General features: G+C 45.6%; 1 protein-coding gene across 1 annotated transcript; it reads left to right on the top strand.

The window, feature by feature from the left end:
* The first annotated feature begins 6,880 nt into the window (after window positions 1–6,880).
* Window positions 6,881–15,977, top strand: WFIKKN2 (WAP, follistatin/kazal, immunoglobulin, kunitz and netrin domain containing 2). Its single transcript, XM_051994281.1, has 2 exons — window positions 6,881–7,891; window positions 14,068–15,977. The coding sequence occupies exons 1-2, from the start codon at window positions 7,703–7,705 to the stop codon at window positions 15,580–15,582; spliced, it is 1,704 nt and encodes a 567-aa protein (XP_051850241.1). The 5' UTR covers window positions 6,881–7,702; the 3' UTR covers window positions 15,583–15,977.
* The last annotated feature ends 1,027 nt before the right edge of the window (window positions 15,978–17,004 follow it).

The raw sequence follows: 17,004 nt of genomic DNA, 5'->3' as shown, positions 1-17,004 counted from the left end.
AGCTGTGTGGTCAGTAGTCAGATGTGCTGTAGTGGGGATCCCTCTTGGGGTATGGGTCTAAGATTCCTTCTCAGTCTGTGACTTGGGGAGGGGTTGAGGTCACTCTCCCTCTGACCTATCCATCATGGCCTATCCACACCTTTCATCTAATCCTACTGTTGATTCCTTGCATAAGAGAAAGAATCATCCTGCCTCAGGTCTAAGGGTCAGCATTAGCTCTGACAATGGAGGATGTGAATTAAAAATCTGCTCCTGACACTTAGTACCACTGTGACATTGGGCAAGTCACAACCTCCAGTACCTCAGTTTTCTATTCTGTAAAACAAAGGGGTTGGGTTAGATCTCTGAGGCTCCTTCTAGCTCTAAATCTTAGCTCCTCTGACCTAGCTCTTACTTCTGACCTCACAGCACATCCGTAGTTAGCTAGAGAGCATGGAGAGAACCCTAAGGAAACAGGGGAAGGTATTACTTTTATTCTTCCTATTTCTTCAATACCCTGAGCAACAATACCCTTCAGTCCCCAAACTAAGCTTCCACGAGAGGATTTGTTCCTCTCACCCCCAGGCCCACACCCATTGCTTTCTGCCTATGATGCTGACCCAGCTGGTTGTCACCCTTATCAGAAGGACCACTCTTGGCAAAAAATGTGCAAAATGAGAGTGCTGTCCCCATCCCACTCTGCACAGATGTTGTCCTGTCACGTGGCTGAAGGCTAAACTGTGCCCCCCTACTCCACTCGCAGCAAAAACCATCTGCTGAGGCCCCACTAATTATTGCAAGGCTGGCCTTGTCTCACTCCGAGGGGAGAGTTCATGCTATCGTGGTAATGTAGCCCAGACCCGCTGAGCTGGACTCAGGAAGGGGGTCTGCAGCTGGGTAATAAGCTCCCCAGCTTTATTGAATTTCACCTCAACCAAGCCTAGCAGCTAATCACGTTTAGCTTTAGTTGCCTCTGTTAACCGATGACCTATTGGGGAAGCATAGACCCCAAGTGACTTCTTTCTTTCTCCCCCTCCTCCTAAACCTCAATTCCTGTTTCTTGATGAGCAATTATCAAATCTCTCTCCCCCTCCACTTCCCCTCCTCATTCCATCCCTCCCCATATACAATCTCAAGGGTCAGGCTCCGAGGGTCAGAGCTGGTGCTCTTAGGACACAGAATCTGGCCTCCTTTCTCCTCTCATTTACCCTGGACATCATTAATAATTGTGTAGACCATTTGGCTGAAAGGGGCATAGGCCACGCAGTTCAGGGGCCCCCAGCATGGGGGCAAAAAGAGTCTTGCTGGCTTTGTACTTTAGCTGACATTTCTCAGTGTGAGCTTAGTATTTCCACCCTTGTGTCATTTCTGCCTTGATTTCCCCAGTCGCTAAAGAAGAACTAAAAGACCCTAGCCTTTTAGCTCAAATAAAAGGCCTGACTAGTGTATTCTAAAGCTCCATACAAGGAATGAGCTAGCAAACTGGTCTCTTGCCCCTGCAACCCAAGTTGGCTATCTACTCTAGAACAGGAACATGGGACAAGGGAAGAAAACATATGATCTCCTGCCTCCTTTGGCACCAGAGAGAACCTTGGGCAATAAGCAAGTTTTTAGAGCTCAGACCATTGCTGCTCCCTCTGCTGTCCCGATCTCCAACTCTTTGTGGACATTAGTATAAATGGGAGAGGAGATGAGAGCTGTAAGGAGATCGGGTGTATCTGTGGATGCTTGTGTCTACCTGAGTGTTTCTGACTGTGTGAATACTCCTTGTGTAGCTTTTGTGAATGTGACTCAAAACTAGTGAGGAAGAAAGATCTGGCTCATTTGGGTAATGGTGGTAGTGGGACCCTCCCTTATTTTATGGTAGCTCAGAGGACATACAGCTAGAAAGCCAGGATCAAGGGTTACTTAGAGTTCATGTGTCCAGGTGACTTCTTGCCATTACAGATAGGCAGTGTTGGGAAGAGGAGGGCAAGCTCATATCTTGACCAAATGGGTTTCTCTTTTTTTTTAAGGGGAGTACCCAGATCCCTCTTTTGTCACTGACCTCTCCCTTCAGTCTCCCATGGTTTTATATCTTCTGGAATATCTGATTCTGCCTGGACAGACAAAACTTGGTTGAATGGTGATTTTGAATTTGGTCCTTTAGAATGCTCAGGTTTGGGCTTTAAGAGGCTAAGTACTTGCCAAGTGGACCCTCTTGTCCAGAGTTGGGCAGGCATATTACCCCACTCCCAGGACCCCTTGGCATTAGGTACAAATCTAAGGGCTCAGACTAGAGCCCTTAGACAACTCTCATGTCTACTACTTCATCTCAAGAAAAGAGCAAGCAGAGCAGATTATATATCAGGGAAAAAAAGGTACAATTTCTGTTATTCTGTAGCAAAGTAGATTGGAGATTATTTTGGTGTTGGAGGGAGAAGGGAAGGATGTGGTTACAAAGGGGCAAAGGGCTCAAGAAAGTTTAAATTCAAGTATTGGCTTGGGTGAATTTTACCCCAGCACTCTCTCTGAGCCTCTCAGTCAGTGAAAAGTCCTGGGTACCAGCTGCATGCACAACCTAGTAGAAGACACACTGGGAGAGAGAGAAACAAGAGTAGATGTGAAACTTGCTTTAGGAGAACTTTCAAAAGAATTCTATCCCATTAGATTGTAAGCTCCCTGAAGTCAGGGATTGTTAGTTTTGTTTTTTTGACTATATTCCCAACACTTGATATAATGCCTTTTTTCCCCTCCAAATAGTAGGCACTTAATAAGTACTTCTTAGACTGAACTGTGGAATATTTGAAGATATAGAGATCACACATGAGAAGGAAAGACTTAAAAATGCAGAGTAAGCCACTGACAAATTCAAACTTTATAGGGTATCTTAAACTTTGCCCCATACCTCATATACATCATCTGATTTGGGGCTCACAACAAATTCATACGGAAAATCTCTCTGTTCTCTTTCTTTGTCACTATCTTTTTCCTTCTCTCTCATCCTCTTCCAATTCCTCCCTTCTCTGTTCTCTTCTATCTTTCCTTCCTCTTCTTCCCTTTTCCTCTCTCTACTTCTCCTCTCTCTCTACTTCTCCCCCTCTCCTCTCCTCCCTTTTTTTGCTGCTATACTCCACTCCCCTCTCTTTCTCTCTCCTCTTTTCTGTTCCATTCTTCTTTTCCTCCTTTTCTTTTCCCTCTCCTCCATTTCTATCTTTTCCTATCTCTTTTTCTGTTCTCTCCTCTCTCTTCTCTTCTCCCTCTCCACCAAAGAGGACCTTTTGTCATCTGTCTTTCAGAGAAGGAAAAATATCTCTCCTTTCCCAAGCTCTGGTATCAACACTAACCCTCACGGGCGCATCTAGCACTGAGCCACCTTTCTCTCTATCAATGGGGAGAGCCTTATGTAATGGGGAAAGCTTGAATACAGGATTATATTAATCTGATTCTCCTGATTTTTTCACTCTTTCTTCCTTCCTTCCCTTCATCTCCCTTTCACATATAGTCTTTCTCTATTAGAATGCAAGCTCCTGGAGGACAAAGCTTGACATCTAATACACACTTAATAGACTGTATCATCTGTCTATTAGAGTTCTTTATTTTGAGTGATGGGTGGGTAAGGCAATCAGAATTAAGTGACTTGCTCAGGGTCACGCAGCTAGTAAATGTCAAATGTCTGGGGTTATATTTGAACTCCTCCTGACTCCAAGACTGGTGCTCTATCCATTGCACTACCTAGCTGCTCCCGTAGTTATTGTTCTTAATGTTATTATATCATCCCCATTTTAAAAATGTGGAAAGTTAGGTAAAGTGCTTTGTCCAATGACATATAGTTAGAAAGAATCAAAGGATAAGTAGAACCCAGTTTTTTTCTAACTCCAAATTCATTCCTCTGTCTACCAAGTCAGCCATTTTGAGAAAACCCAAGAGTTCCTTAGTACCTTTTAATAGGGTCAAAACTCTCTATAAGATCAAAACTATTTTCATAATAATACTAAGATATTTTCATTTCTAATGTTAATATTGCAGCAATATTAACATTAGAAATGAAAATATCTTAGTATTATTATGAAAATAGATATGCTGTCTTTAAATAAAAGTTCTTTGGAGGTCCACAATTTTTAAGAGAATAAAAGTGGGTCCTGAGACCTAAGCCTAATTTTTGAGGCCAGAAAGTTTAAAAACAGCTGTATCTAAGCTTAGCTGCTTCTTGTTAAGTCCAGAGGGAATGTAGAGGAAAACAATTTTCAGTTAGTAGAGTTAAGCAGGCAACTTCCTGCAGGTGGGTTTTAAAGTTGGGTTTAGGGGTGAAATTCATAGAAGAGGTATTCATGATCCTCTTCTTTTTTTGGGAGAACACTCTAGGCTCTCAGACAAGTTGACAAAGGAATGAAAGGTACTAGAGACTAATTGAGAATATGGAAGGGACTTTCCAATCTCCTCTTCTCAGGATTAGATGTTCCTTCCATTTCCATTTTGATCCCTAAAACAAAAACAAAACTAGTCCTGCTCTAGCATTCTCTCATGAGTTCTTCTACCCCCTGAACCCCATGCTACCCCCCCATCTTCTTCCATTCTCCATCCTTTATCCTGACTATGCTGTAGAGCAGGAATTTGTGGGCCCCAGCCGTTTTCTCCCAGCTGTATCTCCATGGGTAATGGGGCTGTGACAATTTTTCTAAGTCCTGCTTGTTAATGTGTCACTGTACATTTCTCTTGGAAACATCAAAGGATGCTGTGCATCCCCCACAGGTTGCAAACAGCAATTGAACAAGACAGTGAGGCTGAGGCCCTGCCCAGAGCAGCTGGAACATAGGTTTATAAAATTACAGGGAATGCATAGCCACAGACATCGCCTGCTGTCTGACTTCATTACAGGGGCAGACCTGGTGTGGAAGTATATTCCAACAATTTGGGAGATTAGGATGTGACATCCTTCATTAGCTGTTTGACATAAACAGAAAAGAGATTTTACTAGAAAAAGTCCACAAAGCAGAGAGGCAGAAGCTCGAAGGACCCATAAGCCCAAGGAAAAAAAAAAGCAAACACACTGCTGAAATAGATAAAAGTCTATGAGGGAAAACCTAATTATATTTTACTTATTTACAGGCAAACCAGCTGCTGAAATTCTAATCTAGAGGATGAAATGTACTCCCTACAGGGATATTAGGTGTCGGTGGAAGAAAGAATTTGGATACAGGATTCCTAGGTTTCATTTGTGCTCAGCAGCTGACTTATTAGGAGACATTAAACAAATCTTCCAAACCTCCATTGCCTTAGTTTCCCCATCTATAAAATGGTGAAAATAAATTTGTACTCAGTTTCCCCATCTGTAAAATGGCAAAAATAACTACATTTACAATGCTTTCTGGTATTGTGGAAAGCAGAGTACATTTGAAATCAGCATAACTAGGCTCTTCTAGGTTACAAAACTAGGAATCCTGATTCTGTTATGATGTGACATTGAGCAATTTTTACTTTTAAACCTTTTGAGGCTTCAGTTTCCTCATCTATAAAGTGAGGAGATTGGACTAGTTGAGCTCAAAGGTGTACATATGTAGAATGTAAACTCCTTGAGGACAGGACCTGTTGTTTTTTTGTTTGTTTGTTTTTTGGTCTTTAAATTTCCAATGCCCAGTACAAGATCCTACATATAGTAATATGTACTATACTACAGTATATATGTAGGATACATATATAGATATTTATGTGTGTAGTATACACATATAGATATGTATATATGTGTAGTATACATATATAGATATGTAGATAATTAATATGTATTTGCCAAATTGAATTAAGTGTAATGTCTTATTGTTCAACAATGAAAGAGACAGAATGCTGGACTTGAGTTAGGAAGTCTTGAGTTCAAATCCTTCCTCAGAAACTTAGCTGTATGACCCTGAAAAATTATTTAACCCTGCTTGCCTCAGTTTCCTTATCTGTAAAATGAACTGGAAAAGCAAATGGCAAACTTCTCCAGTACCTTTGTTAAGAAAATCCCAAATGCGGCCACAAAGAGTCGGACACAATGAACAAATGTAAAGTGCTTGGCCAAATTTAGGTAGCTATATAAATGCCTAGCTAATTGCGCAGTATTCCATTTCATTCCATTTCTCTTCTCCATTCCCGATACAAAGGTACTACTCCCTGCTATTCCAAGTCAGTCTTGTCTTGACCAGGAAATCTAAATAAGTTTGGGCTGCGCAGGGAAGGGAAAAGAGGGCGTAGAGGATGGTATGATCATCCTTCTTCCAACCGTTCGTTAGCCCTTCAACCGGGATAAAGAGATTTCCTAAAGCCTTTGCTCAACCCTAAGTATGGTAATGAGCGGTTAGATTTCGAGTCATTTCCCTGTCTAGGGAGGGCTCCACTCCCATCTCTGGCTGTGTGGTTTTCTTTCAGCCTTGAGAAGTGTTTGTTTGTGGAGGAATGTGATAAACCTCGAACTGCCTCAGACCCACCGCCCCCGATCACCCCACGGCTGGGAGACGGGGTGCGGTGCGGGGGGAGCTAAGAGCTCTCTCTCATCCCAACTTCCCCGGTAGTGATTCTCCGGGAGTTGGGGGCCAAGTTGCGTCCTCGGGGAGCAATAGTGTGACCCAAGCCACCCCCACTGGGCGGGAGGCCCAGTGCGCGGGCTGCCGAGGAGTTGGGGGAGAGGGAATAGTGGTGGGGCTCCTAGGTGGGGACCCGCAGCCCCGTTGCTGCTTCTGCTTCTAGGGTTGCTTGGTCCGGCTCCCGGGCGGTCTCTCGGCCTCAGCTTCCCTTTGGCTGGGAGGGCGTTCAGGCAGCAGCAAGCAGTGAACGAGCCTGTTTTTTTTTTTTTTTTTTTCCACGTCATTTGCTCTCCAATGTGTTATCAGGACCCGCCCGGCCGCCAGGGTGAGGGTGGGGGTGGGGGTAGGGGTGAGGATGGAAGTGGGGAGGAGGGGGTACCGCCGAGGCTGAACGGGTTCTTCCCAGTAACAAGCGATTGAGTGTTCTCGTTTTCCTTCAGAGGTGGTGAAGGAGAAAGGAGGGAGGGAGAGTTGGGACCAGAGGGGGGAGGCCCTGGGGAGGGACAGGGTATTGCAAAGTGGGGAGGGCGAAGTGTGTGTGGGGGAATCCCTTCTTTTCCAGTGGCCTTGTCCCGAGCCAATCTCCCCCTCGGAAGTACATGCCATTCCGGGCGCGGGAAGGGGTTAAAGGCCTCCCTTGAGCTCAGAAACATGCAGGTGTCCCATGGTGCCAGATACAGACGCCTAAACTGTTTCCAGCTTTACCACCACCACCCCTTTCCTTTCTTTTGTCTTCTTTCTTTCTTTTTTTTCCCCCTTCTTTCTTTCTTTCTTTTTTCTTTTTTTTTTATTTTTTTGCAACAAGTCTGTGGGTCGGCAACGGGACAGAGGCAGCGCAGAGCTCGTCGATCACAAGCATCGAGTCTGCTCTCTGCAAGTTGCTCGGTGGAGGGAGCACAGGGCAAGAGTCCGGCTGCCGGGGCCTCCTGGGAAGCAGCTTTCTTTACAAATTAAGGGGTGGGGTGGAGGCGGATTGCTCCCGAAACCCTTTCATCTGGACAGTTGAAGGCTGAGCAGCGTAGTCTGACTCCAGGGCAGTGGGAAAGCCTCACTGAGGTTGGGAGGGGCAGGTGTATCCCAGTCCTTCGGAGAAAAAGAATTGAAATCCAGGGTGGGTGCGAGGCCGGCTTTAGCTGGAGGAAAGCTTTTCTTTTCCCCTTTGGAGAAGCCTCTGCGAGGGGACCATGTGGTCCTGGCGCTTGTGGGTCTGCTGGGGACCTCTAGTTGCCTTGCTGCTCCTGGAGATGCCACCAGTGGGGCAGGCACTGCCTCCTATTCGCTATTCTCACGCTGGGATCTGCCCCAACGACATGAACCCCAATCTCTGGGTTGACGCTCAGAGCACCTGCAAGCGGGAGTGTGAAACGGACCAGGTGAGTGAGAGTGGGGATGGGGGAAGAAGCCCCGCGGTATCCTGGGGAGCAGGGAAGCCCAGTGGGTTGAAACATTGGCCACCAACGATGTATGTATGTGTGGCTCAGCCAGATTGGAACATGCCTTGGTGACATTGTCCACCCTGAAGACTGTCCAGGTTAGATGGTGTCATGATTTATTTATTTTTGCCACGAACTTTGGAAACTTGGGGAGAAATGAGAAAGGCCTCTTTCTACCTCCCAGAAAGATGCTTATCCATTGGGTCCTGACCAATGTTGGAACCTCTCTGCCTGCAGCTGCTTGCCTCCACCCAATGTCTAGTGGAGTCCGGGAAAAGATGTAGCCAATAATTAGTGAGTAAGTAGTGGGAGACAGAACAGCACCAAGGACAAAAAAGAAAAAAAAAGCCTCTTGCTGCTGCTTGCTGTTTTTGAGGGGGATCCTTTTGGGGAAGTCCTTGGCTTCCCTCTCAGCACAGGTCAATTTTAGAAACTAAAAATAAGGCGATGGAAAGAGGTCGACAATTGGATCCCGGAGACCTGAACTTGACTCCGGACTTTTTACACTTCGTAGCTTCGTGACCCTACCACAGTCTATTTCTTTGAACCTCAGTTCCTTAAACTGTGAAACGGGATGATAATACACTGCCTCTGGCACAGGGTTGTGGGAAAGACAGTTTGTTAAACTAAAGTTGTAGTGAATGTGAGTTGTTATTCTCTCCTAGCAACCCACAGTTAGTTTCCATAGCAAAAATGAGGAAGTATAGGGCACGGAGGCAGTGGTGCTACTATAGTAGAAAGTGTCCTGAATTTGCAGTAATAAGACTTGGGTTTGAGTCTGGATAGTGTGTGTCACTTTAGACAAATATCTCTGCACCTCAGTTTCCTCATCTGTAATATGAAATTGTCCCAGACGATCTCTATAGCTCCTTCTAAGGCAGCTGTGTGGCTCACTGGATAGACCATAGAGCCAGAAAGATCTGAATTCAAATAGTGCCTCAAACACTCGCTGTGTGATCCTGGGCAAGTCACTCAACCCTGTTTGCCTCTATTTCCTCATTGGTAAAATGGGCTGAAGAAAAAAAGTGACAAACATTCCAATCTCTTTGCCAAGAAAACCCTAAATGGGTGACAAGATTTGGGCATAACTGAACAATCATAGCTCATTCCATCTCTAGATTATATGAAACCTGTGTGACTTGGATTCTTCCAGACACTGCTACTTAAGATTTGCCTTTTCTTTTTTTTTTTTTAGTTGTGTAACCTTGGACAAATCAGTGATCTTCTTCGATTGAGCCAAGTTTTCTTTCAGCCCTAAATATTATAATATCCAGGGTTTTTTTTTTTTTTTTTGGCTTCCCCTTCAGCTAATTCAGTGATTTAGTGAGGAATAGCATAATTAGTAGGTAACTGACCTCAGAGCAAGAAAGACCTGGTTTTAAACCCTATCCCATACATATACTGGTGGTTTAACCCTAGGCATGTCACAATGTCTGGCACAATAGCTGTTGCTATTTAGTTGGGTCTGATTCTTCATTAGCTCATTTGGGGTTTTCTTGGCAAAGATATTGCCATTTTTTCTCTAGCTCGTTTTACAGATGAGGAAACTGAGGCAAATAGGGTTAAGTGGCTTGCCAAGGAACATGTAACTAGTAAGTGTCTGAGGCTAAATTTGAACTCAGGAACATGAGTTTTCCTGACTCCAAGCCTAGTGCTCTATCCACCGTGCCTCCAATACATAATAGGTGCTTAATAATGTTTCTTGACTGCTTGCCTGCCAACTTCTTGGTGCTCTAGGCAACTTTCTCTGATTATAAGTTGTCTTGGAAATTGTCACAACTGGGCTGGAGACTTGGGAAGTAGGAAGTCCCTGTTACTATTCTGAATCTGGAGGTGGAAGTGAAATGACTGTGGGGAAAGAAGAGGGTTAAAGGAGGGTTGCTCTTCCCCCACAGCCAATCAAGAAGAGAGCAACCTGCATTAGTGGAGGAAATTTTTCATGAGAGTTACCTAAACTAATTAAGTCACAGTTCCTACTCCCTATTCCCATCCTTATTATTTAGTATAGAACAGTGGGAAACATACTGTTTTTAGAGAAAGGGGATCTGCCTCTGACTTTTATTACTATCTGTGTGACTCATGGCTAATCATTTAAGCTCCCTGAGCCTCAGGTTCCCAATCTGCAAAATAAGAGGCAAATGACTTCTGCCCTGGTTCCACATCCATGATCCTGTCAGTCTGTTCAGAGCAGCAGGCTCTAGAAGCCAGAGATATTGTCCACTGTTGCCTGGCATTTATCTTGAAAAGATTTCTCTTGGTGCTCCAGGTTGGAGCCAGCTGACCCTGTGCCCACCTTACCCCCAAATTCTACAGACAGATGGAGGTCTTGGGCATTATGACGAAGTCTATGCAAATCTCTTAAGACCATAAGTATTGATCTGCAAGTTCAGACTGAGTCTGAATTAACTTGTATTACCATCAGGCAACACTTTCTGACCTTTGGCTGTGGGGGAAGAGCAACCCTCCTTTAATCCTCTTTCTTCCCCACAACCATTTCATTTCCACCCCCAGATTCAGAATAGTAACAGGGACTTCCCACTTCCCAAGTCCCCAGCCCAATTGTGACAATTCCCAAGACAAGTCATTTGCAAACCGCAAAAGTGTTTTGTGTTGGCTCTGAGTAATAATAGATAGAGATGAGAAGATGTATTTTCAGAGACCAGGGACTTCTCATCTAACTCATGAATAGGTAAGAAGACTGTCTGCTCTGTTGTTATGGATGTGGCTGCATTTGGTCAATCTGACCTAATAAACAGGTAGTATTCAGGGATGGAATATCACCACATGGTTCTTGCCAACTCTCTGTGTCCATCTATAAGTGTGTGTACTCCTAGGATCACAGAGCTAAACTTGGAAGAGATCTCAGAGGCTGTCTAATCCAACTCCTCATTTTATAGATGAGAAAACTGAGGCTCAGAATCACACAAACAGGAAGCTTCAGGAGTGTAATTTCAACTCAGGCCCTCAGATTCCTGAAATAGTACTTTTGCCACTTGCCATCGGGATGGCTGAACAATCGATGACCTTAGTTTCAGTCCTGGGCTTCTGAGCAAAACTTAACAGATGGACCAGATCTGGCCTACATTTAGATTACACCCCCAGCAATATTTTTTGTGTAGGCCCTCCTTTCATGGATCTCCAAGCCCTGAAGTCCATTCTTGAGCAGCAGCTACCTATGAGAAAAGTAAGCAAGTGACTTCCTTCTACTCTCTATCATGGTTCGATATATTCTGAGATTCCCTTTTAATCTGGTTAACTGGGCAACCAAACCTGAGAGCTTCCCATCTTGGGCCCAATACTCCCATTTCTTTAAAGCAATGGTTCTCAAACTTTTGTTCTCAATATCTTTATAATAACTAGCTGGGGATCTGCATGCAGCTTTTGTAGACAAAAATGCCTACATTATTGAGGATCTGCCCAAAGAGTTTTTGTTTATGTGGGTTATATTTATAAATATTTATCATATTAGAAATAAAAACTAATTTTGAATTTTTAGATCCTCTGAAAGGGTTTCAAAGATACCCAGGATTCTCTGCATCACATTTTGAGAACCACTGGCTTAAAGCAAAAGAGTCCTGGAGTCCATTGATAGATTTCAGTAGTTGTATAAACTTGGATAGGGAAAACGTCCACATCTTTATTTTTCCTAATGTCTAACTGAAATTTAGCATTTCCTTTGATCTAAAAAAAAAAAGACCCAGCACATTGCCTAAGGGATCCAAAAACACAATAAAGCCTAAAAACTTTTGGTTTAGAGAAAGGAGGGTTAAGGATAGGGACTAGAGCAGTGATGTCACTGGCATAGGGATTTACTTGGTAAGTAAAGTTCCCTTTCCAATGCAAGCCAGCACTTAGGGTCTTCGGAAGTTGCTTAGATCACTGATGACTCGCCAGCTAGTGTGGCTACCAAGCCAGCTCTCTCTCTCTCCCTTGCATCATTTTAGGAAATATCTAGTTTCTGGTTCTAACTTTTAAGGAAAGTAAAAGCCAGAGAAATATCATACAAATAGCAATGATAGAACTGGGATGCACAGCCCAGGTCTTTTGGATCCTGGCCAGCTCCCTTTCCTCTGTACTACTACAGATGCTTCCCTTTAGGGAGGTATGGGGCTAATAAGGTCTGTAACCCTCAAAAGAACAAAACAGCCATTGTTAACAGTAAGAGGGGGAAAACACCTCCTACCCAAAAAGTCTAATTGCAAAGAGAATGGAGCGGGACTAGTATTTTCCCCCTCTTAGCTGGAGTGGCATTTCATAGGAGCTGAAATCAAGACAGGAATGAAAAGCTGCAAGTAGTACATGGGCTGCCCCTTGTTTAGAGGACTCACTCCTGCATGGAGCAGACAAGGCACAGAGGGATTAGGGGCTCCGCCTGCCTAATAGGTACGAGGTGTTATTGTCGGAAAAAAACATGCCGTGAAATTCTTGATTGTTTCTGCTCCAAGAGTGTGTTGCTAATTTCGAGGAATTAAACTAATGCCTCCCTTGTGTGACTCCAGAGAAAAGCAGAGGGGATTACGTACAGGTTGGTAAATCCTTGCTTACGTTGTGGCTGACCTTTGGTTTTGGAAGGGATTTTTTCTGGGATGGATTATTCCATCTCTCCCTTTCTCTCTTTTCTCTCTCTCTCCTCTCTCCCCCTCTCTCTCTTCCCTTTCTCTTTCCCCTTCTTCTCCCTCTCTTTCTTTCTCTCTCCGTCTGACCCTCTCTCTCCTTCTCCATCTCTCTGTCTCTCTTTCTGTGTCTCTGTTGCCCTCTCTGTGTCTCTGTGTTCCTCTCACTGTCTGCGTGTCTCTCTGTTTCTATCTTTCTCTGTTTCTTTCTCTGTGTCTCTCATAAATGGGATCTTTTGTAAGAGACCTGTATAAGCAATTTGATTGAGTTGTCAAAGAGCCATTCATCTCTGTCCTATCATGAACTTGATGATGATGTTGATAACTAGCATTTATAGAGTATCTTAAGGTCTACACAGTACTTAACCCATTATCTTATTTGATTCTCACATTACCTTGGGAGATGAGTGCTGTGATTTTCCTCATTTTATAGATGAGAAAACATTATAGATGAGGCTTGCCCAAGGTCACCCAGTTAGGAAGTGTCTGAAGCAGGGTTTTAAGTCCAATTTTCTTGACTTCAAATCCCATGTTCTATGCACTGGGCCAACTATCTGCCTTAATAACATGGAAAAATCTTCTCAATTTCATTGATCTGTAATTTCACTGATCAATTTCAGTGATCTCAATTTCACTGATTACCAAAATGGGTAAGTTAAATGCTTGGGCAGCCCCTTAGGGGATAATAACAAATTCTTGGATTCTTGGCCTAGCAGCTTTCTTGCTATCAATTCAGTTTTTCTCTTTAAAGACTGGGATGAATTGTGTTTCATACATTTATTTACTCATTCATTCTTCAACAAATATCTATTAAGTGTCGATTGTACATAGAATGCTGCTAAATACTGGGGCAACTCAGTGTTGGAGACATGATTTACAGCTTCATGGAGTCTAAACTCTGGGAGTCAGTTAAGCGAGTCCTGTGATGCCCAGGCCAACTACAGAATTCACTATTAATCCAGGTATTAGTTTAATTCCTCGAAATTAGCAACCTACTCTTGGAGTAGAAACAAAGAAAGATTTCATGGAGTGTTTTCGACAATAACACAGCGTACCTACTGGGCAGGCAGAGCTCCTAATCCTATGTTATGGAAGTAAGTCCTTGAACAAGGAAGTTCTCCTTGAACAAGGAGAAGCCCACGTACTACCCACTTGCAGCTTTTCATTCCTGCCTTGCTTTTCAGCCCCACAGAAATCCTGGATAAGGACAAACATTCTAAGTTCCTTCACCCTAGGCTTATGGGGCTTATCACCTTTCCCCCTAGAAGAATCATAAATTTGGAGCTGAAAGGGATCTTAAGCCTAGTCCTTCACAATTATGAAGCATCTGCTCTGTGCTGGGCACTGGACCAGGGATCCCAAGACAAAAAAAATAAAACATTCCTCGCTCCCGGGACGCTGACATTCATTCTTCAACAAATATTTATTAAGTGTGGGTTATACACAGAACAGTCTTCCTCAACCCTCTTTCTGCCTAACCGCCTCCTGGTTGGTTCCTTTCAGGAGTGTGAGACGTATGAGAAATGCTGCCCCAATGTCTGCGGCACCAAGAGCTGCGTGGCTGCTCGGTATATGGATGTCAAGGGCAAGAAGGGCCCTGTGGGGATGCCCCGAGAAGCGACCTGCGACCACTTCATGTGCCTGCAGCAGGGCTCTGAGTGTGACATCTGGGATGGCCAACCCGTCTGCAAATGCAAGGACCGATGTGAGAAGGAGCCCAGTTTCACCTGCGCCTCGGACGGCCTCACGTATTACAATCGCTGCTACATGGATGCTGAGGCTTGTTCCAAAGGCATCACGCTCACCGTGGTCACATGTCGCTACCACCTCACCTGGCCCAATACCAGCCCTCCACCGCCAGAGACCACGCTGAGCCCCACCACCGCCTCCCCCGAAACTCCCATGGTGGACGTGGCGGCCCCCGCCCTGCTCAACCACCCTTACCACCAGTCAGTCCGCGTCGGGGAGACCGTGAGCTTCCTCTGTGATGTGGTCGGCCGCCCTCGGCCGGAAATCACGTGGGAGAAACAGCTGGAGGATCGAGAAAACGTGGTCATGCGGCCCAACCACGTGCGAGGCAACGTGGTGGTCACCAACATCGCCCAGCTGGTCATCTACAACGCCCAGCCGCAGGACGCTGGCATCTATACCTGCACGGCTAAAAATGCCGGGGGGCTCCTGCGGGTAGATTTCCCTCTGAGCGTGGTGCGGGGAGAGGGGTCAGCCTCGGAGCTGGGGCCCAATGGGACGGCCTTCCCCGTGAATGAGTGCCTGAAGCCCCCCGACGGGGAGGATTGTGGGGAAGAGCTGACCCGTTGGCACTACGACGCCCAGGCTAACAACTGCTTCACCTTCACCTTCGGCAACTGCTACCACAACCACAACCACTTCGAGACCTACGAGGCCTGCATGCTGGCGTGCATGAGCGGGCCGCTGGCGGTGTGCGGTCTGCCCGCCCTGCAGGGCCCCTGCAAAGCTTATTCCCCTCGCTGGGCGTACAACGGGCAGACCGGCCAGTGCCAGTCGTTTGTCTACGGAGGCTGCGGGGGCAACGGGAACAACTTTGAGAGCCGGGAGGCTTGCGAAGAAACCTGCCCCTTCCCTCGGGGGAGCCAGCGTTGTCGGGCCTGCAAGGCTCGGCAGAAGCTGGTGACGAGCTTCTGCAGGAGCGACTTCGTCATCCTGGGCAGGGTCTCGGAGGTGGTGGAGGAAGCAGATTCGGGACGAGCCCTCGTGACCGTAGAGGAGGTCCTGAAGGATGAGAAGATGGGGCTGAAGTTCCTGGGCCAGGAGCCGCTGGAGGTCACCCTTTTACACATGGACTGGGCCTGCCCCTGCCCCAATGTAACTGTCAGTGAAGCCCCCCTCATAATCATGGGAGAAGTGGATGGCGGTATGGCCGTGCTCCGGCCAGATAGTTTTGTGGGGCCTTCTAGCGTCAGGCGAGTCAGGAAGCTGCGGGAGGTCCTGCACAAGAAGACTTGTGAGCTCCTTAAAGAATTCCTTGGTCTTCACTGACCGCCTTCTCTCTGTGTACCCTTCTTCCCTAGTCCTTTTTCATCCCTTGCCCCCTTCCCTACATCACCACCGTGAGTATAAATACACCTGGCTTAGTTAGGACCCCTCCATATACACACTTAGATCCAAAAGGAAAGCTTCCAAAAGAATCAAGAGTGAGCCACCATTTCCCGAAGTTCCTCCTGAGAAGTAAATCTTTAGTTCCCTTAATTTTGTTTAGAAAGGCATTCAGCTTCTCCTCTGGCCTTTCATCATCCTGGTGATTTAAGAACCAGCTTGCTGATGTAGCCAGTTTTCTCCAGGGGTCTCCTCCAACTTTCCTTAGCAGCCTCTGCCCCTATTCTATTACCCCCTAGATAAGGCAGTCCTGAGTCTCATTCTGGATTCTGTAACATTGTGTGTGTGTGTGTGTGTGTGTGTGTGTGTGTGTGTGTGTGTCTGAGATAGTCACAGGAAAGACTAGATGAGCTGGAAGAGTAGTTGTGCTAAGGGAAAGGGAGAAAATAGGGAACAGTTTGTCCCGGCCTGCTGTGGCCTAGTTGGGGCAAAATACCTTGAGTTAAAATGGGTGTGGCTCCCTCCAGGCTAAAATCCAGATTGGTGGAGGGGATGTTGGGAAAGGAGGAGGGAGAGTCCTCCACTTTGAGAGCAGAACCTAAAACTTGCCCCCAACTGGAGGCTTTGGAGGACAGGCTATCCCTCCCTCCACCTGGTGAGTGACCTACTTTTCACATGTGGACCAGGTGTCTTTGGGTGGGAGCTAGTCTGTGCTTTGGAAAAACATGCCCTGGGGTGCTTAATGTTACAAAGACATCAACAGGGTACGTTTTCCTTCAGCTTGGCTGCTAGAAAGGGCTGAGGAAACAGACCCAGTTCTGTTCTGTCCCATTTCTCATTGCATCCCCGAAGGAAAGGTAAACAATACCCGAGAAATCTCTAGCAGAGGCAGGGCAAAAGGGCCTGTTGTTTAGTTTCTGATGTCTATCACCCCCTTATGCAGCTTAGGAAGAACTCCATTTCTATGTTCCCTCCCCAAAACTCTCTCAGAGGTACACCAATCTCAGTAAAACTAATCTCCACAGGGTCTATAGGACATTGTTCCAGCCAGTCCAGGCAAGATCCAAAACCTCAAAATAGGGACTCGGGGGACTTTAGGACCTAACCACCTTGTAAAAGATAACCGATATTTCACTTGCCACACTATCATCCCCACATTAGTGCAGGCTCCCAGTTGGGGAAGTCCTCTGCTTGGATATAGCAGCCTTATAGAGACATTGTCCTCATTTTATCCCATTCTTTTCTAGGCACAGATCTAGGGGCAAACAGAGCAGACCTAACTAGAGCAATTCTTGGAGACTTCCCTCTTGGATACTTTTTTTTTTTTTTTTTGACTCATTGCATAGATGGGGAGAAACTGAGGCA

Source organism: Antechinus flavipes, chromosome 4 (genome assembly GCF_016432865.1).
Source record: "Antechinus flavipes isolate AdamAnt ecotype Samford, QLD, Australia chromosome 4, AdamAnt_v2, whole genome shotgun sequence".
NCBI lineage: Eukaryota > Metazoa > Chordata > Mammalia > Dasyuromorphia > Dasyuridae > Antechinus > Antechinus flavipes.
This window is presented reverse-complemented; position numbering and strand designations above follow the sequence as displayed.

Bases quoted from the DNA above. Each gene is read 5' to 3' on its own strand.
- WFIKKN2 (XM_051994281.1), top strand. From the start codon at position 7,703: ATGTGGTCCTGGCGCTTGTGGGTCTGCTGGGGACCTCTAGTTGCCTTG. The intron at 7,892-14,067 runs GTGAGTGAGAGT...GGTTCCTTTCAG, and splicing joins GGGAGTGTGAAACGGACCAG to GAGTGTGAGACGTATGAGAA.